Source organism: Manis pentadactyla, chromosome X, assembly GCF_030020395.1.
Source record: "Manis pentadactyla isolate mManPen7 chromosome X, mManPen7.hap1, whole genome shotgun sequence".
In the NCBI taxonomy this organism is placed as follows: Eukaryota; Metazoa; Chordata; class Mammalia; order Pholidota; family Manidae; genus Manis; species Manis pentadactyla.
The window spans coordinates 62,758,381-62,780,161 of record NC_080038.1 but is presented as its reverse complement, the minus strand read 5'-3'; the positions used below and the strand labels follow the sequence as shown (position 1 = coordinate 62,780,161).

Genomic DNA, 21,781 nt, shown 5'->3' with positions numbered 1-21,781 from the left:
GAGGCTAGGAAGGCTCTACAGGGAAGGTTAGGCCACTGGCCTTGTTAGCATTATTCCACTTTGCTAAGGTAGCAGGGCCACATGAAGACATGATACGGAGCCCCACACTCCTCTCGGATAAGAGGGCCACTATAAGATAGTGAGGCCTGGGTACTTGCTCCGACTCTCCATTGTATTTCTCCCTCTAGCACAGAAGGATCATTCCAAATAGTAGATGGACTACACTCTATTTATTTACTTAACATTAACATTTAAAAATATTTCATTTACCTCAGCAACACGGAAGACAATTGAGGGTACTATTAAAACACTTAAAGTCTACAGATGGTCAAGGCAGAAAAGATCCCAACCCCATTCCTGAGGTGGGATGAAGGATCAGTGCCAGGCCTCCAATCCTAGGCCAGGCTCTGCCAGTAACTTGAGACAACCTAGAGACTGGACAGCCTTACCTACTTACAAATAAGAAAGAGCTAGAGTGTACTGGGGACTGGTTCCTGAGAAGTCATTAGGAAAGTCAGTTGGTTCTCTCTTTAGTCGGTGGCTCAGCACCATTCTGGAGACAGAGTAGTAGTCGGACTGGGGAACTGGAAACTGAGAGCCAACACCCAACAAAGTTTCCCTCCATTTCAGTAACACACTGTCCCTTTTTTTTCAACAGCAAAAAACCTGAAATTGAGAGGAGTCACTAAAACCCCCTTCTTGGCTGCAACCTGAAGGGATCTCCCAAGCCAGGCTGGGGCAGAGATGATGAGTCCTACGTCAGTGGGCCTCTTCTTCAATAGGGGAGCAGCCAGAGAAGAAGCCGGTATTGCTGGCCAGAGCTCGTTTCTTTTTCTTCCCTGGAACTTTATTTTCTTGGGATTCTGTTGCCATGTGTTTCAAATCTGGGAGGCCAAGGGAGGAGGCAGCCAGAGCTGTCTGCTTCAAGAGCACCTGTTCCACATCACACATCTCTTTCAGGATCTAGGGAAGACAGAGACAGGTAGGATTAGGTCTTGGCTAGGGGCAGCGGCTTAGCCCAGCTGAGCCACTACAGTTGCTAGGCCCACTCCCAGCACTACAAGGTGCCTCCCAAGACTGCTCTGTTGCGAAAAAACAAAACACATCCAGCCTCTGCCTTATTCCCAGTTCCCAGCAAGCTGACTGTAGGTTTACCCTTTTTTCTCCCATTGCTCTCTGTCATACTTAATGCAGAGATGGACAATAATACAGTTGGAAACGCCTGCCTTTTAGCCCACCTACCTTGCTGTTGGGAGTGGCACAGACGGGATTAAAGAAGCTCAATCCTGGGGTCACCTCAGTGGGATCCTCCAGTTTGAAGGAGCCTTCGGAATCCTGGGTCTGTTCAACAGTGCCCAAGCTATCCTGAGAATCAAGCAGCCAGGCTTATTAGAAATTCAGCTGCCAGGGTTACAAAATCAGTTTTCTCCACTTCAACCACTGAGGTACAAGCTGATAGCCTCATCAGTCAGTCCACACAAGTCTTAGGGAATCCCTGCTTGGAGAGTTGGAAATGCTTGGAGGCAGCCTCTGGAGGCAAAGGATCAGGTAGGACAGCAGCATGGGACACAGCACAAGGCAAGGTTTAAAGCAAGGCCAAGCCAAGCCTTGGTCATTTCTTTGATTAATCTTCCCTCCTCTACAATCTACAATGTCCTTTTTAGCATCTTTGCAGGGTGTTGTTTGTATTAGCTTCCTTTCGGGGAAGGAAACTGAGGCCAGGAGAGAGAAGTTACTTAGGTAACAAGGTACCTCTCAGATAGCGTTTGGTCTGGAATTATAACCTGTTGTCAAGGAAACAGAACTGGATTAAGAGTCAGGAGGCTGGAGGCCCAATCTCAGCTGTCACGATCAGCTGTGTAATATCAGGTGAGTCACTTAAGCTTATCTCTTAAGTTTAAGAAGGGACTTAATTTCCTTCTCTGTAAAATGGAAGCATTGGACTAGGTCAGTGGTCTTACAGCTGAAATCTCTTAAGAGGAAGCCCAATAAATAAACAAGTAAAGAGCAAGTTGCTTTGGTTGACATGGGGCCAAACTGAGTTGGGCCACATTCCTCTGCCCAGAAGCACTTCCATGGAGCCACCACAGGACTCCGGATCCCAAACTGAAAAATCACAGGGAACAGGGAATCCTTAAAGGTCCCTGCTGCTCCTCCGATTCTTAGCCTGACCTTTAGCTTGCCACTTTAGTCTGTGAATGATTACCTACTTACCTTAGAAGTATTTTTAATAGAAGACCCAGGGTGAAACCATTCACATGTAGATGTTCAAGAAATGCATGAATGATCATTAGACTAAGCTTGCTAGAATTATTGTCTCTCACGTAGAGCTGCAGGAGTGAGCTTTTGCCTTGGGCACAGGTAGGCGGAAGGCAGGTATGGGGATCTGAACTGCTTGGCGCTCCCCTTCTCAGCACACATTTTGTTTCCCTGAGTTTGCTATTCCTGGGCACAATATAAGGACACAATAGAGTTAACTTGGGCACAATATAGTTAACTTGGCTCACAGCAGTGACTATTCAAAACACCAAATTCCTATGGGTCTTTTCTTAGAGCCATGGAATAGCTGGTCCCTGGGGAGAGGGTCTAAGTAATAACTGTCTCAAGATGTCAGAAGGATTAACTTCTTTCTTGGAAGCTGCCACCTCAGCACATGGCTCTGACAGTTCCAGTTAAGCCTCTGGACTAGTTTGATCCTGCATGTCTATATGCTTGTAAATGCCTGCTTTCCTGTTCCTTGTTCCTGCCTCAGAAACTAAAGAAACTTCATAGTCAATGCTGGGGGTGGGGAGCTGCATATTCTGGAAATCTCCTGGGAAGGGCTGTAGATTCTGAAGGGGATGGGTGGAAAGGCTAGCAGTGAGGAAGAAGGACAGATGTGAAATGTTTCTTTTTCTGGTTGCAGAGAGAAGAAGAGTAGGAAGAGCTGTGCAGGAGACTCCAGGTTCAGGATGGAAGGTAGAGTAGAAAAGGGTCTACAGTAGAGGGAAGGTGTCAAGGGATAGTGAGGGGCAACAGCATTGCTCCTACCTTGCTTTGCTGACGGTTCCTACACTTTGTGGGGTCACAGCTGCAGTCCATGTCACAGTCTGACTTTTGCCTCCTGCACCCACACTGCTTGTTCCCACACCAGCCCTTGCAGGAACACTGCAGAACAGGTTTGTAGAGACATATTACTGAAAGGGCTCGAAGATCAAAGTGCCTTCCCTTCATTTGCAAGCCTTTCTAGAATAAATGGAAAGGACCATGAACTTTACCAAGCTACTGTCTCCTCAGTCATCTCTCCTTCAGGGAAACAATGATCAGCAGGAACCACCATAGGTTTTCTAAGAACAAGTCATGCCAGACAAATCTATTTTCTTTTTTGGATTGTATACTTGAAAGACAGACTGGAGGGAATGCCATAATGATGTGGGGCAACAGAGACTCATAGTTTTATGGGCAAAGTGAGGAACTGCGAGCTGGATGGTAGTAGACGTAGGTATATTTAAGAACTGAGTATAGTTGCTCGAAATCTTTAGATCTACCCAGCTTACTTTCATCCAACTCACATTTCTGCAGTTTATTCAGTGTCAGCCTGGGCTTTGTCCTTAGCAGTTTAATCATTCAACAAACATTTTAATAAACCACTTTTGATATGAAATAAAATAATTTCCATCTGCATATAGCACTTTGCAGTTTTCAGAGTACTTTCAAGTACAGAAATACAAAATCTCATAACTAGTCTACAAAGCAGGCATGTTTATCAGCTATAACAATGACACAAGGCTGGAAGGATGATTAATATGTAAGATAACAGGATCACAATTCAAAAATATTTTGACAGGCTGCAATTATGGGCTGAAAGAAGAAAGAAAAGTTGTAACAGTGATAAACATAAGTCTGGCATTTAGGTTTCTCCCAAATTAGCCATATAAATGTAATGTGGGGGAGATCTGGCTTAAAAGTAGTTTGTGAAAAAAGGGCCTAGGGATTTGAGATGTCAGCAAGCTCCATGAGTCAACAGTGTGAAATGGCTGTCCAGAAGCAAACCAGTCAGGCAGAAATCTGGAGTTCAGAAATCATGGGGTGCAACTGTTTCTCTACACCCTGGGTCAGACCTTGTGTGAAATAACAGATCCTATTTTAGGGTACCATAATCGTTTTCTCAGGCATATAAGAGCATAGACAAAACACGCACACAAAACCCAATGATGTCCTGACCCCTCCCTTAATAAGCAAAATACAGATATCACTGAAGCCTTCTGTCTGCCCTTTCCTGATCCCATGGGCCTCCCTCCTTTCCAAGGGGCAAAGTCTCTTGAATTAGGTATGTATTATTTCCATGCATGTCTTGTACCACACATGAGTTTTCATTTAAAAAAAATGAGGAATTATCTTACACTTTTTAAAACTTTCTATAACTGGTATGTTATGTGTTGACACATGCAGCTCCAGTTCTCTTCATTCACACCCTATGAACATGCCATGATTTATCCATGCCCCTCCTAGTGCCCGGACTCACACTTACCAGCAAGGCTGCAACAGTAATAGTTGACATTAATGCATGCCAGGCAGTGTTTTAAGTGCTTTCCATGCATTAAACCCACTTGGTCAATAAGTGTGTTTCTGTATGCACATTCAGGAGTTCACTGTGTGTATGTGTTTAAGAAAGAGGACATTAAACAAAAAAGAGGTGGGTGGCCAGGATTGTAGAAAGTGATGTTGTAAGAGAAATGGTAGAAAAAAGTGAGATAGTTTGGCTTGGAAGAAACATAGGTGGCAGAGTTCACAGAATGATAGATTAGTCAGAACAGACCTCAGCGATCATCTAAAGCCTGATTTGATGTATGAAGCCCCTCTCTAACATCCCTGGTCTAATTATCTGAAGCTGTAGTTATCCTGAGATAAGAGCTTCTATATAACTTGTGACCGCAGGACCCAATTCTGCCATCTGGATTGACATGGAATCAGTTTAACCCCACTTTCACAGTACAGTTCAAACCCTGAGCATAATTTTCACTCCTCTGTCCCCTTCTGTCCATATCCTTTCAAAGCAAAATACACCTTGCTCCCGCAATTATCCATCACATGACATGGTTTCCAAGAATCCTCACCACCTTGACTACATACCAATTTGTCCAAGTTCCTCTTTAATTGTGACATCCAGAAATGAGCATAATTTTCTGAAGGTGGTGTGACCATTGTGAAGTAGATTGATACAAACACCTTCCTAATTATGCACCCAACAATCCTGTTAATGAGGCCCAAAGTCACAGCAGCTGTTTTCCCTTGTCATATCTTTGTGGATTCATACTTAGTTTACAGTTAAATGCAAGTCCTTAAGTCTCTTTCTTATGACAACCACCACTGCTGTACTGTAGTCTGAAGGTAAAAGAAACCATTATAGCATCTTTTTTTTAACCTGATTATGAGAATAACACATATCATTTCATAAAATTTGAAAATCATAAATATGATTTTTAATATTTAATTGTTGTATATAGTATTTCATCATGTGGAACTGTTATTGAACCAATCCCCTAATTGTTAAATAAGGTTATTATCAAAGAAACTGTTTGATATTACAAATCACCTTACAATGAATATCCTGCTAGATGAACACAATCTACATCTTACTATGGTTGACAAAGCCCTCCATGATCTGGCCCCTGACTGTCCCTCTGACTTGATCTGTACTGCTGTCCTCTCTCCCACTCTCAGTACACTCCAGTCATACTGGCCTTTTCAGATGCTCCTTGATAAACCAAGCTCATCCTGCCATGACGTCTTTGCATTTGCCATTCCCTTTTCCTGGAATGGTTTTCCTGATTCTTTTTCTGACTTGTTCCTTCACTTTGTTCAGATATTAGCTTAATTATCTGCTCCTCAAAGAGGCCTCTCCCAATCCCTCTTCCGAAGTACTGTTTTCCTACCTCATATTCTTGATGACTTCACTGTATTTTCTGTTTATCTTTTATCACCATCTAAAGTTATTTTATTTGTTTTTCTGGTCACTGTTTGTCTCTCTCCACAAGAATGTCTTCAGTTCCATGAGTCCAAGATCTTACCTGTCTTGTTTATTGCATCCTTAGCACCTAGAAACAGTGCCTGATACATAGGTGCTCAGAAAAGATTTGTTGAATGAATAAATCTTTTTTTCATACCAATGAGGATTTCCTTAGCATAAGTTCCTATGTGTATAATTGCTGAGCCAAGGAATAGGAACACTTTAAAGGTTTTTGACACATATTTTCAAGTTACCTTCCAGAAAGGTATACCAATTTATACTCCTAATAGCAATAGACAGGAATGCCCATCTTAGTCTCCCTCACCAACAATGGACATTATAATAAAAATAGAAATCTTTGCTTCTCTGAATAAGACAGGGCAAAATAATTCTATGACATGTCCTAGAGACACCTCACTAGGATGAAACTGATCCATTGATTGCTATAGGCTGGGTATAGTCCTCTGATGATTTATAAATTCATCTAAATACCTAAAAAATACTCTATTACCATGTCCATATGTCTCTATTTTATCCAAAGGGATAATAGTATGAAAGTGGTATCAGGAGGGCTGTGATAAGGAAGAATAGTTAGACTTTTACAGAGCCGCTGGAAAGATTTATAGAAGAGCACAGTTTAGCTCAAAAAGGAACAATTTTCTAACAGTGGATTACAATGGGCTGCTCTGTGAGACTATGAGCTTCTCCCTACTGGAAGTTTTCAAGCAAGCAGAAGCTAGATAAACACCTGGTTAGTGGTATTATAGAATAGTCATACAGACATACATAACAGATGTAGTCATACAGACATACATGACAGATATAGTCACATGAATGCCATGTGCACTGGCTGTAACTTCATCCTACTCTTTCTCACACCAGGATGCAGATCAGAATGTAAGCAAGGGTGCATAGACATATGCCATAGACATAACCTCAAATACATATGTATGTGGTATGTGTGTGTATCACAACTGCTGGCAACGCATCAGCATGTCCCAACCCGACAGTTGAAAACTAACAGAGGAATTCTTTATATAGAGTGGGAAACAGAGCTGAAAGAACTTGGGGGTTCCTTTTAGCCAGTACTTCTCAACCCTGCCTGCACACAGGAGATCTCTGGGGAGCTTTTTAAAAAACCAGGTCCCACCTCAGGTGGGGTCCCAGGCTTCCAGTGTTTAAAAGTCCCCTTGGGGTTTCTTATGTATAGTGAGGGCTGAGGACTATTGCCTCAAAGTCTGTAATTCTTTTAGCACTAATTTGAGTGTTATACTGTGTCTGAAAATGATTAAGATCTGGTAAAAATTTTAACATAAAGAATATCAGCCTAGGAATTAGGAGACTTGGGCTCTAGTCCTATATTTAATACCTGGTATGACCTTGGACAAGTCATTTCATCCAAGTTCATCTCCATTCTTTCATCAATAAGGTAGAGACAAGAATACCTTCTCACTCTTCTTTGCCAAAGGGGACAAATGAGAATATTTGTAAAATGTTGACAGTGCTTTAATAACAATACCTGCATGATATTTTATCCTCACAAGGTATTTTTTGCCTATATTCCTTCTTTTAACTTCTCAGATACTACATAACATCATACAAAGGTGTTATTAAACTCATTTATTATCCCCCCTTTCCCACCAAAAAAAAGCCAAATCCCATTTATACAACTCTGACTCTGGATATTGTGCTGGAAGAGACCTTATACATCATCTATTCTCCTCTAATCCCTTCAGTGTATATATCAGGAATCGGAGGCCTAGGGAGATTAAGGGACTTGCTTAAGGTCACCCAACTATCCAATGGGAAACTCAAGACTAGAACTCATGTCTACTTGGCTTCTAAGCTATTAACTTTTTTTCCTATAGCACATGGCCTAACCCTCAGTTCAGCATCTCCTTTAGTACATACAGGAAACATGGCTGAGTGAGGAACCCCCTTTTTCAGCATTAGCTTTGAACAAGTCATCATTTCGATGCCTGCTGCGGTCTCCTTTGGAGTAACCTAGGGGTCATACCAGCTCACTCCAGCTGTGTTGGAACAAATAATCAGGATGGCCTTCATGCAAAGCATCAAGGGCTACATCTAATGCATCTTTGAGCAGTCTGATCACAGAGCAGACATAACATCCATGAACTTCGAAGTTGCCAAAAGGTAAAGACTAGATTGCATGCTTCCTTGTTCCCCTTAAAGCCCAGTTATACTCTCTTCTCAAGTTATAAGATCAGGGAAAAAGCCTAGAAAAGAATTATCTTTCACTGTTTCAGACAGGATTTATCACTGGTAGCAAATATTTGCTATACTTACAAATTTTGCTATACTGCTGTATTTCCTTTTTAAGCTTGGAGCAACAGTGCTGTAATACATATAATATGCTTTCCCTGAGGACAAGTATGTACCCATATTTGCTTCACATTTGGAAATCCTTCCCAGGGGTTTTAGGTCCTCTATCATTTGTTTTTGTGTGTACTTCTCAACTCTGTTTCTTATTAGTTAGCTGACCTTTTCATCTTCATTCAGCTCATGCTCTCCACTGCATCCAGAGTCCATAAATGTTTGTTGAGTAAGTGAATGGAAGTCAGACATGTTCTACCCCATCTTCTCTCAATGTCCTAAGCCTCTGTCCCTCTACTACCTATTTGTGCAATATACTATTCATTGAGCCAGAAATGGTCTTCCAGTTGCTCCCAAGACTTATTTCCCTGTCTTATACTGCAGCAATAGTCATTGCCTTCATGGCATCTCCTAAACAATATCTACTTGGTTTGACTTTATAGTCACTCTTTCTAAGAGTTAAAAAGTCACTCTCTTTAACTCTCAGTCTACCTCTCTGAGATGAGCTTGCTATGGTTTTGTGGTGTGCTTCTACTGCTTTGCCTCATTTTCCCACTAGATTATAAGCACTCTGATGCTAAGGACAAACTCTTAGTTCCACTAAGAGCACACGCTATGCTGCACTCTTCATGACTCTTCCCAAATGACTTAATGCCACCATGACTGCCTATTCCTCCTAACTTGCTTCTTTTTGGTGTTGCAGCTTTATAAGGTTTAGTCCCCTGTGTCCTATACTACCAGCTACTGCAATCAAGTAACCCTCCAGGAAGCTAGCTGGGGTAATGTGGGAATTGTTCTCTTTAGGTGGAATATGGCTACAGGGCACAGTTGGGGTAATGGTGAACTGTGTGGTGCCTGGGAAGTTAATGCTTCAACATCAAACATGTCAGTTTGGTAATTATGTGGGACTAGCATTGTATTAGTAAATGAAGCATGTCTCAAAGTCAGGCTGTTCCTAACTCTCCTTAACTTGGTGTGCTCGATCTTAATGACTAGACTTTCCTATAATTCCTGCTGCCCCTTAGCCTAGCGAGCAAAATCATTTTATTAGGGAAGAAAGATAACATTCCCACTTAGCTTCTGGTTTGTATTTTTAACTGATATGACCATGATGTGGTAGAAACAAACTGGACTTGGAATCAGAATATTTGGTTTCAAGTCCTGACTATCACTTTTAATGACCTTGGGCAAGGTCATTTCCCTTCTGTGATCCATCCTTCTCTCAGATCCATCTGTAAAATGCAAATAATAGGCACCTCACTGGCGTTTTTGTAATGATGAAAAGAGATAACATATATGAAAATGGTATATAAACTGTACAGTGCTATAAAAATGTGAAGGATTACTAGGATCACTTTGGAAGCAGCCTCAGTGAAGTGGTATAGAACAGCAATACCTACTTAGACTGCTAGGAACCTCACAACACGAAGAGAGCTGCCTTGTGCCCTCTGGCAGCCCTCTCTACTAGCTGTGCGGCCCACCCAGTGCTAGCCCAGCAAGCACTCGGCAGCGGGGCCGATGCCTCTGAATGGGAGATGGGGCTCGGGTGCGCAGTATGGGGCTCTCACATTCTGTTCCCACTGGCAGTGAAGACTAATGACTAGAATCCCTGATAGAGATGACAGCTGCCTCCTACCCCTTGGATGTTCTTCTTGGACACCTTGACTAATTTTGTTGGCTTCCATTCCTCATCATCCCCTTCATCCCCATTGTCATCATCATCCTCAGGCTCATTCACAGAATGCTCTGAATGATATTTTAGATCCTCGATGTCCATGCTTTGTTCCAGGAACTTTTCTTTAAAACGGGTAGGTTTTGGCTATGAAAAACAAGTTAGGGATGGTTATTTAATGAAATAAAAAAAACACATGTATATCCTATCTTCCTAATAGCTGTTGCCAGTTATATTCTCTGAACAGAGATTTCAGACTCCCTCAAATATACCCCACTTGGCTTTACCAAGTAGAAGAAATTTTGCTTTAGCCTTTGGCCTTGCAATCATTGAAGGCATAGAAACTGAGCAAACTGAGGGATGAAGGAGGGACTCATAATATGGTGAGATAGAAATCCTTGGATGATCAGGAGAACACTGCTATTTTCTCTTGCTCCTCCTCTTCAGTTGTGTTTCATAATGCCTGTACATGGCCCAAAGTCAGGCTTCTGGGGAGGAAGAATGCCTAATTTCCTCAAGATTGTACTCTGGTTTTATCTGGGACTACAAGGAAAACTGAGATGCTGAAATTTAGGAATTTTAAATCTCAACCTCTTATAAAAAATGCTTTTTGCACACTTACCCCAAACCATGGCTATGTGAGGGTATCAACAGCACTGAGCAGTTTACCTTAGGTGGGACATATTCAAAAGAAGAGTCTGGAGATAGAAGAGTATTCTTCGGAAGATGAGGTTTCTGTCTGCTGGCTACTTGGAGAAGGGTCAGTTTCTATTTGAAAAGAGGAAACAAAATGTATATTGCAGGGCAGCTTCTGGGGGTGTTCATGGCTAAAACAAAGATTCCTAAGTTCACTTAATTTTAAACCATAGTAAGTGAGGCAAGGTAAGAATAAAGTAGGTTGAAGGACTCCCACTTCACAAGATCAGTATTAGATTCAAAAAAGAGTAAATTTAAAAATGTTTATACTACGATTAGCAGACAAAATGTGGGAAGGGGCGCACAGGGAGGGCTGTACAACACAGAGAAGACAAGTAGTGATTCTATAGCACCTTACTACGCTGATGGACAGTGACTGTAATGGGGTGTCTGGGGGGGACTTGATGATGGGGGAAGTCTAGTAAACATAATGTTCTTCATGTAATTGTACATTAATGATACAAAAAAAATGTGTTTATACCATTTTGAAATGTTCTTGACTATATCATATGAGAACTCGATGTAGAACTCAAAAATACAGCCAAGTCATCAAACTCAGGGTTGCTCCCAAGAGCTGGGCTCAGCCGCAAATGGTTCTCCCAGGGCTTGTTAAGTGGGTGGGAAGCTGTGTTACCTGCTTGATGATTTCATTCTCTTGGAGAAGCTGCTGATTTTGTTCACACACTTGTCGCATCTTCTCAAGTTCTTCATCCTATATCCAGGTAGTGTGCAGTGATAGGTAGGGTTATTTTGGGCACTACATATGGTTACCAAACAACTCACACAGATAAAAACACACTGCTGCCAAGTTGCTGGCAGCAGATAGTTTCTGCACGGCAGGCATTGGCACCCAGAAAAATGCCCGATTCCCACCAGTTCCTAGCTGTCCTGAATGCCTCTTCTATTCCATTGCCCCCAAGCAGCCCTGACCACACTTGCAGGAACCATGGGCTCTGCCCTAAACGCCTTCTTTATCCATCTCTATTCTCTAGCCTTACATCCCTTAGTCACATCAGGATACTGATTAAGAAACCCACATGGGAGGTTAGCTCTGTTTCTCTGAAGTCTACAAATGCTTTTGTTCATCCTTCTCAACACACACTAGGCAATTTATTTGCTACTCTAATAAGACTGATTAAACTTCCTGGCACCTAAGACAACTGGATTCACAGATACTACCTTAACTAGTTTGGTTATGTCTTTGATGAGAGGTGCCAAGGAAACCCTAGAGGAAAAAGATCCTAAGTTGTACAAAATAATGCTCTAACATGCTACTAAAGGGTGTGGTGTTCCCAGCCTCTGGAAGAAATTCAGACCCAGGCATTTTACAAACATGTTACACCTTAGCTCAGAAGAACAGGCTCAGGAAGAGTCAGCTGAATGCCCCTAGCTGTCTACTGGATGATTTGACTTTTTCAACTCTTTAGAGCTCAGGGTTGAGGCAAAAAACCAGGAAGACTCAGAGTCTGGTGTGAGGCATATACAGTCATTTCTATACCAAAAAGGAGTATATTCCATGTGCGTACATTCTAAAGACCTCTAAATTGATCAAATAGGGCCAAAGACAGTAGAGACTACCATTATAAACCTTTTTTCAGTAGCTAGTTACTCTGCTGTAAGAACAATGGTCTAAATCAGACAGGATTCTCAGCCAGGCCTGTGGAACCCATCTCTGGAGCCCGTTGCCTCATGGTCATACCTGACACTTCAGTGTGTTCAGCAGCTGCTGTTCTTTTTCACTGACTGACTCTTCCAGCTGCTTCTCTGCCATCTGGCTTTGCTGCAGCTGACTGAGAAGGTACAGCACCTAGAGAAAGATACAACCCAGTGCAACCAAAGGAACAAGAAGAAAAAGGAATTCCAGTTTAGTTCAAGCAGTGATACAGATGACTCCTCTCTGACTTAGAAGTAAACTGTTCTTTGTTCCCTGGCTTGAAGTAGTAAGCAGAGCCACAATGTACATCAGCAGGTTAATCTTGTTATTAAAGTTGCAGGCTAAAAGCCATTGTTACTGGTATGTATAAACTTAGAAAAGTCATTTCTCTCTGTTTCAGGTTTCTTATTGGCAAAATTTGGAAAGACCACATGGTCTTTTGAAGGAAACTTCATACTCTATACTATATATTTTTTAAATAACAAAAAGCAATGAAGGTTTGTTTCTCAGCATAGCTTCTTGGCTTGCCAGAGTTTACCTTTTCTTGGTGTTGTTGCTCCACTCTGACTAGCTCTGCCTGTAACTCTGTCTCTATTTCAGCAAAGTGAGTTCGTTCTTCAAACAGCATCTTCTGCATGTCAGCACAACTGGCCTTGTTCTGTTTCAGGCTGCTTTCAAGTTTGCTGACCTGTATTTTGGAGGAGACCAGCTGGAAGGTATAAAAGAAGATCAGTTTATTTTGAGAATGGCTACCTTTCCCCATTCATTAGGCAGGAAAATGTCAGCTTTTTTGAAATGGACTGAGAAAAGTTCTTCCATGTCCAAGTCCATCTCATTTTTTCCTGTCACACGAATGCTACCATTGAATAGTAACAAGACTATCCAGGCCAAGAGCCTGTATTTCTGTTGAAATAGGTATCGCAGAGCTAGAAGGCACTGCTAAGGTCATTTATTTTATTTTATTTTTTTGCTAAGGTCATTTAATCTCTTGCTCTGCCTCAAGGCAAGAATAAACTGAACACAAACAGTATCTGACAACTCTAAATGTTAATATTTAAGACATTCTTCCTTTAAGGGAAATCCACAGGACACATGGAATCCTTATGGCCAATTATGTCCCATCTCAGAATGTCTGTGCTCACATGCTGGAACTTGTAGACACATTAGCTGAGACTGCAGATCTGGCTCTTCAGGATAGGCTGATATTCTATGCTGGCCAGGTTTTATGTTCTCTACTAGCCCAGCTGGTGAACATCATAAACACCAGTGTTCATAAGACTAACCAGGATTTCCTTAGTGGACAGATCTGCTAAGCCACCACAAAAACATATAAAGGATAACAGGGCTCAAACGAATGGAACTAGAGTTTGTATGCTTATGTCAAGTAAAAGAAATGCCTCAATCATCACAGGTGATTTAATTTTCCTGGTAACAATGTAAGATGATATATTATTTAAGGTGGTGGGAAGATGGATTTTCCTTAAGATGAATCTATGTCAAAAGATGATTAGGTTTTCTTTTCTTCTAGATTGCATCTTCAACTTTTTGAATATACATCTCATATGCATTTTAAAAAGTAGACAGTCTATGAGTTTGTGTTCAACCAGTGGTCTACTATGGCATCCTGATCTTTTCCTGATAATAACAGTGAACATTTATTGAGCACCTGACATATATGCCAGGCATAACAGGTAACAATTTGTAAGTCACATCATAGTTTCCTAAGTGACTGGCTTGAACTTGCTCACTTCAACCTTTACTCAACCATTTTAATGTCATTGTGGTTTCTACCATGAAAAGTGTCAATAACATTACAAAGGCATTCCAGGCTAACATCTTATTTCAACCTAATAAGCCAGACCCCTAATTGCTGGTTTTAGAGGGATGTTTACCTCTCCAATTAAATATTTTAGGGCACATTTGGCTTCCAGAATGGTAGCAATATTCTCCCACCGGTGTTTTGGTCTGTCTTCACTTTCTGCATCCAGAAGCTTCTGTTGTAGGTCAGCAATCTGAGCACTCCTTCAGGGAAAGAAACAGTGAGCATATTGTTAGTAGTCTTAACACCAAGGAGAAGGGGATCTTTTTCCTTCAAGCTCTGAGGAGAAACTTCAAATAGTTTTATGGATGGAGGTATAAATATTATTTAAATAATGATTGCATCATCTGGTTAGGATTTTATACAGTATCTCAAATCCTGTTGCAAAAGGACTCCAAGAGACTAAATGGTTTTATTTTATTAAATACTGGTTGAAATAAATAGGTCATTTAGTGGGACTTGGAAAGATTTGTTTTAGGAAGGCTTTTGTTGTAACTTGGTCTTGAGGCTATATAAGCTCAGTTTGTGATATGCCGGCTTACCTAAGCAAGGCTAAGATTCAGATTGGAGACCTAAAGGAAAAAGATCTCAAAAGAACAAACAGGTAGATGCTTTTTGCTGGAATCAAATACAAAACTGATACCCGGGGGAGCTATTGTAAATAAAAGGTTATCTTGAAGTGCCTACTACATGACTGAGAAGTTTCTAAGAAGACTAGATACCCTGACCCTCATTATAGCTTTCCAACACTTTCTAATCAAGTATGGTGTGAGACCAAGGTCCACACAATATTTCAGTTTCATTAACAGCTTCCTTCTTACCATGTGTTCAGTGAGAGAGAGCATACTAGCTTATGTGTAACATGCAGTGCTATGTAAGGTACTAGAAAGAAAATGGATACCAAAGTAATTTAAGATAGCAGTTCTCAAAATTTTTGGACTCGGGACCCCTTTAGACTCTTAAAAATAATTGAGGACCTCTAAGAAATTCTGTTCATGTATGTTACACCTATAGATATTTATAGTATTAGAAAGTCAGACTGAGAGACAATTAAATGTTAATTCACTTAAAAAGAATCCATTGTACAGTAACATATTTTATGAAAAACAACTACATTTTCCAAAACAAAAAAATAACTTGGTGAGAAGAGTGGGATTGTTTTACATTTTCACAAAGCTCTGTAATGTGTGGCTTAGTGGAAGACAGCTGGATTCTCACATCTTGCTCTGCACTCATTCTTTTCTATCAGGTTTTGGTTGGCATAAATGACATTCTGGTCTCACACGGATACATAGCTGGACAAGGGAGGAGCATTTTAATAGACTTTTCAGATAATTGTGGATGTTCTTTGAGATTACACCCAAACCCAACAAGTGGTAGTTCCTTAAAAGTTAGTTGAAATGTGGAATTTGAAACTATTATTAACAAACTTTTCTTACTCTTTTATATTAAAATCTACTGGTCTATGTTGTGATCTGAATAGATCTTTTACCCACCATGATTCTGTAATGTCACTGGACAACAGTGAGTCATGCAGAGCCTCCAAATGTTAACACATTTCATTATACAATATGTAAAAAAATCATAATTCCTAATATCACTACTAGTCTCATCAGAGAAGTTATGAAAATTGTCAAGCTCACAGTGGCAGATACAAGTTTTCCAAAATTAAGTCGTGCTTGAAAGCTCAAATTGTATCTTTGGTTACTAACACCGTCAGCTGTTCTCCTTAAAGAGATAGGCTCACTCTGTTCACTTTTGAGAAAATGTCTGCTAAGTACCCGCGATGGAATAAGCACAGTTTGTCAGTCGTTCCTTCAAGTAAAAATGATGTCCCAGGGAAAACAAGGCCTGTTGCGCTCCCACCTCAAAAAACTGCACAAACTCCTTCCCTGGAGAGGGCGTTGTGCCCCAGCACGCAGTAGAGGTGCTTCGTGGCGCCCCTCCTGTTCAGCTCCGCAGCACGGCAAATAGATCTGAACGCAATGGTCCAGATTTCATCAAGGCAACCATTGTTACTGCTTCAGCAAAGCCATCCTTAAATGAAACTGGACTTCCACCTGGGAGCGTGTGGTGGTGAGAGGGACAATGACCCCTAGTACAGGTTGGTGCCACTGCTTTGACTCAGGCCAAGGTGTCAGCAGGTTTGTCCACTATTGCTTTTGCACTATCATGGCAAATGTCAACATAGTAAAAATGGCAAATAAGATATTAATATTATTATTATGAGTAGTTTTGATGGCTCAGACTTCCTGAAAGAGCCTCAATGACCCCCAGGGGTCTGTGGACCATAGTTTTAGAACCCTGGGCTAATAGATAGTCCTTTTCTTCAACGAGCTTATAATCTGTCTAGACTGACAAGATTAATAAATACAAAACACTAAATATAAATGTAACCTGTATTACCTGTGCCACATGATTGCGTAAGCTCTGTAGGAGTTTACAGAAATGGAGAATTAGTGAGGGATGAAGAGTCAGTGAAGGCTTCTTGGAACAAGTAGGCCAAGACAGAGTTGTCATCTAGCATATGCCCTTTCCTGTCTTCTCTGATGTTTATGTCCATTAACTATTTCAAAATTTAGTTGAAGTCTCATCAACTTTAGGAAAATTCCCTTGATTAAACTTAGCTCTGTCTACTTGCCCTCTACTTGGCTCCTGATCTACATTTAAATAATCATTTACTTATGCACAGTGATCTGCAGGTAAGTGTATAACAATCAGCACTTAAAAAAAAATCAGACCTGATTTGTAGTTTTTGCTAGTTTCTGTGATGTAATACTTTCACCATAACCAATTATAAGCTATGAATGGTTTACAACATTCCTGAAATTTTAACAAATGATTCCAACATGATACTGTGAGTCATCATACTAATTCCACTTTGAGAGCAAGGATGATGCCATCTATTCTTTCTATATATCCTGAATGATCCAGTGCAGCACAAAGCAGAAACTCAACTTTTGAGTGACTTATAGATGTATCCAAAGATAAATAACTAGTGAGTGTTGCTAAAAACAAATTAAATGATCTCCTAAGTCTTCTGGACAATAAAATTCTATTAGTCAAAGACACTATAATCTGTCAAAGTTCTGTTGCTTCTAGAAATCATAGATACTTAAAAGACAGTAACAGTGATTAGAGAGGCTATGTAGCATACTTCTGATCTTAGAGCTGGGAAGGTAGAAAGAGAATGTTTACCGAGCACTTCTAATATGCCCAGTACTGTGTTATCTATGTATTTTACTTACTAATCTCATCTAATGCTTGTAACTTCACTTATATATTATACCTACTTTGCTGATGATCTCTAAAGTTCTCCTACATTGTTGCTCTTCTGGTCATTTCTTGGGTTCCTCTGCAGTTTTGTTTTTAGTCAGTTCTGTATTTCAGAGATACTATTGTATCAAAAATTGTGGCACACCCCATAAGGGCTGTGGGATTAGGTAGATGGGATTTCAAACCTTGGCTCTGTATAACCTTTAGCAAATTTCTTAAGATCTCTGAACTTCAGTTTAGATTTCTAAAGTGAGAGGATGATATTTAACTCATAAGTTATAATGACACCTCATAAGGAACGAATGAGAAAATGTATCTGGTGAAGTGTACTGTTCTAAAAATTGCTTTCTCTTGTTTCTCCACCATCACAAAGCTTTTGAAAAACAAAATTGATTGATAGGTTCTATTTTGATTGCAAGAGTAAACTTTCTTCCAGGCAGTAATTTTTATAATGCTTTAAAATAGTCCCATTACCTGAATTCCATTTCAGTCTCTAGGCTTTCAATCTGTTTTGTAATGGAATCCTCTGACTCAGAAACTTGACCACGCAGTTCAGCAAGTGAGAATGTGCGCCTCTGTAAAGAATAGTGGGAATGAGGGTGAAGTACTACAAGGAAAAGGATCCTCCAAAGTGGTGCGGGCTTCTGAGAAGTGCAGAGTCTGATTATGGGTAACATATTGCCGTACGGGCATTTACCCGGAGTTTAGGAGGTGGATTCTCCCCAGATTGCTTTTTCTCTTTGAGTTGAGCCACATCCTGAGCCAGGATTTTTCTGTCTTCAAGAAGGTCACTCAGATGGCGTTTGGCTTCCTCAGTACTGACCATAACCTCAATTTCATTTCCAAGCCAATTCTAGAAGAGAAGTCAGTGATGTTGTGTTAGGGATAAGGAATCTCTTCCCATGGGCTAGGTTTAGCTCCAGATTTAATTTCACTCAGATGAGAGCCCAAGTAACAAGAAGTGAGATTTCCATTTGTGCCTAAACTCCCCTAAAATTCTAATAGCTCTCTAAGAACCTTTAATGGCAATATCCCAAAAGGTCACAAGAAAGGCTTTTTGCAGAAAAACTTTTTCAAGGTATCCTAGTATTCTGATGTACTATGTGTTTACCCTTTCCCTTTTTTTCCTTAACCAGTCACAATATAGGATTCAAGTATATTTCGATTATCCATTTTGTGTAATAAACAGTTATCCATTCTTAATCTTTAAATTAGATGAATGGAATATTTTTCCAGCAAACAAACTTAACCTAATTCAGTTTTTAAAAAAGTAAACATCCCTGAGAACACTTTCACTTTTGGTGAAACTATACCATGCTAAGAGTAATTAACACAAAGCTGGAGTCGATATATTAATATCAGATAATGTAGAATTCACATCAAAGAATATTACCAAGGATAAAAAAGATCATTTCATAATGATAAAGGAGTTCATTATTCAAGAGAACTTAATCCTTAACATTTATGCCTCTAATAACGAAGGACCAACATATATGAAACAGAATCACATATAAGCCAATAAGGAGATAATATGGAATCATAAAAATACTCAATTAGTCCAAAAAAAGCCAGAAAAGAATGAAAAAGGGAATGAAGAACAGATGGGACAAATAGAAAACAAACAGCAAGACGTCAGATTCACACCTACCCATATCAATAATCAGATTAAATTTAAGTGGTCTAAACACTCCAATTAAAATGAAGAGATTGTCAGATTAGATTTAAAAAGCTAGACCCAGCTATATGCTGCTTACAAAAAAACCCACTTTTAAAATGAAGGAATAAATAGGATAAAACTGAAAGGATTTTTAAAAAATTGTGTTAAAATAGCCAAAAGAAAGCTGGAGGGGCTATATTCTTATCAGAAAAAGTAGATTTCAGAACACAGAATATTACCAGGGATAAAAAAGTTCATTTCATAATAATGAAGTGATCATTTAATCCTAAAATTTTATGCCCCTAGTAACAAAGCTTCAAGATACATGAAACAAAAACATATAGAACTACAAGGAGAAAAAGACAAATCTATAACATATTAATATTATTATTGGTAGAACAAGTAGGCAGAAATTTGGTAAGGATACAGTTGAAATGAACAGCACAATCAATCAAATAGACATGACTGACATTTACAGATACTCCATCCAACAACAGCAAAATACACATTTTTCTCAAGTACACATAGAACATTTGCTAAGATTGACCATATTCTAGGCCTTAAATCTCAATAAATTCAAAAGGATTCAAGTAATATAAAGTATGTTCTCTAATCGCAATGGAATTAAATTAAAAATCATAACAGAAAGGTATTTGGAAAAATACCCCTATATTTGTAAACTAAATAAAATACTTTTAAATAACCCATGGGTCAAAGAAGAAATCAACAAGGATATTAGAATGTATTTTGAATAGAATGAAAATGAAAACATAACTATCAAAATTTGTGGGATGTCATTAAAAGAGTGCTTAAGGGGAAATTTATAATACCACATGCCTAAGAAAAAAAGACATCAGTGATCCCAGTTTCTAGTTTAAGAAACTAAAAAAATAAGAGCCAATTAAGTCCAAAGCAAAAATGAGGAAATAATAAAGATCAATTATTAGAAATTAATGAACTGGGTTTTTGGGGTATACTTTTTATTGTGGTAAAATATACATAACATAAAATTTGCCATTTTAACCATTTGTAAGAATGAATTGGTTCTTTGATACACCTCTAGCTAAACTGATCAGGAAAAAAGAGAAATACACAAAATATCAACAACAGGAATGAGATACATGACATTACTATAGCTTTTATAGATATTAAAATGATAATAGGGAATATTATGAGTAACTTCATGCCAATTAGACAACATAGATGAAACAGACAAGTTTACTGAAATACACAAACTATCAAAGCACACTCAAATATATAACCTGAACGGCTATATTTATCTAAAAAATTTTAATTTAGTTAACTGTCCTTCCCCCCAAAAACAAAAACTAACAAACCCTCAGGCCCTGATGGTTTAACTTGTGAATTGTACTGAACTTTAAAGGAAGAAACCATACTAATTCTATATAAACTCTTGTAGACAAGTCAAGAGGAAGGAATACTTTCCAACTTATTCTAAGAGGCCAGCATTTCCTTGATACCAAAACCAGACAAAGACATTACAAGGAAACAGACCAATATCCATCATGAACACAGATGCAAAAATTTTATACACAACATTTTAATTTTATGTGTTGTTGCATCCAACAGTACATAAAAAGGATGATATATCACAACCAAGTGATTTTATCCAAGGAATGTAAGGCTGGTTATATATTTGAACATCAAAATAATTCAACAAATCAACAAACTCAAAACAAAATGCATTTGACAAAATTTACATCTACTAAGAATAAAAACTTACAGTAACCTAAGAATAGATAAGAACTTTCCCAATCTGATACAGGGCATCTACGAAACACCTACAGCTAACATCATACTTAATGGTGAAAGACTAAATGATTTCACCAAGATCAGGAAAAAACAAAAGGGCTTCTACTGTTACCACTCCTCTTTGATATCATCCTGAAGGTCCTAGTCAATGCAATAGGGCAAGTAAAAGAAATAAAAGACATACAGATTAGAAAGGAAGAAATAAAACTGTATTTACAGATGGCATGATTGACTATGTAGAAAATCCCAAAGAACCTACAAAATAGCTACTAATTAATAGAAGATGAAAGTTAATATACAAAAATCAATTGTATTTCTATGTACTGGCAATGAACAACTAGATAAGCAATTTGGCAGTTTCCTACATAAAGTTAAAAATATATTTACTACATAACCCAGTAATCCCACTCCTAGGTATTTACCCAAGTGAAATGATGACCTATATTTATACAGAAATCTGTATGTGAATGTTTCTATAGCAGTTTTATTCACAATCACTAAAAACTGGGAAGAAAACCCCCAAGATATCCTTTAACAAGTGAATAGATAAACTGTGGGATATCCATACAATAGACATCCAGAAGTCTATTGACTTCTGGAATACAGAAAAAAATGAAGCAGAAACTACTGATAGAGGCAACATGGATGAATTTCAAAATACATTATGCTAAGTGAAAGAAGCCATACTGTATGTTTCTATTTATATGACATTGATGCAAAGGGAAAACAGTAATGACAGACTACAGATCAATGTTTACCAAGGGCCAGAGATGTGGGAGGACTTGACTACAAAGGAGTACAGGGGAATTTTGGGGGATAATAGAACTACTATATACATACTATACTATATGCATATATATACACAACTATATCTTGATTGTGGTGGTGGTTATACACCTGTATGTGTTGTC

General features: G+C 39.2%; 1 protein-coding gene and 1 long non-coding RNA gene across 5 annotated transcripts in view; one reads left to right on the top strand and one right to left on the bottom strand.

Annotated features, from left to right (window-relative positions):
• Positions 1-211: 211 nt before the first annotated feature.
• The window catches only part of KIF4A (kinesin family member 4A), a 129,311-nt gene continuing 107,741 nt past the window's right edge, over positions 212-21,781 (bottom strand). For 2 of the 4 annotated variants that reach the window (XM_036907302.2, XM_036907301.2), the window contains 11 exons: positions 18,138-18,293; positions 17,915-18,015; positions 14,238-14,367; positions 12,884-13,054; positions 12,391-12,498; positions 11,326-11,403; positions 10,665-10,763; positions 9,960-10,142; positions 3,031-3,147; positions 1,243-1,365; positions 212-963 (listed from right to left, as the gene is read on the bottom strand). In XM_036907302.2, the coding sequence (XP_036763197.2) occupies positions 760-963; positions 1,243-1,365; positions 3,031-3,147; positions 9,960-10,142; positions 10,665-10,763; positions 11,326-11,403; positions 12,391-12,498; positions 12,884-13,054; positions 14,238-14,367; positions 17,915-18,015; positions 18,138-18,293 (1,470 nt within the window). In that variant the 3' untranslated portion in view covers positions 212-759. The remainder of the gene's footprint in view (positions 964-1,242; positions 1,366-3,030; positions 3,148-9,959; positions 10,143-10,664; positions 10,764-11,325; positions 11,404-12,390; positions 12,499-12,883; positions 13,055-14,237; positions 14,368-17,914; positions 18,016-18,137; positions 18,294-21,781) is intronic. The other 2 variants (XM_036907303.2, XM_036907305.2) reach the window with 2 other exon arrangements.
• On the top strand, positions 1,302-8,465 carry LOC118923479 (uncharacterized). The gene is made up of 3 exons (XR_005029209.2): positions 1,302-1,869; positions 2,906-2,958; positions 7,903-8,465. It is a non-coding gene; the product is annotated as an uncharacterized LOC118923479 (long non-coding RNA).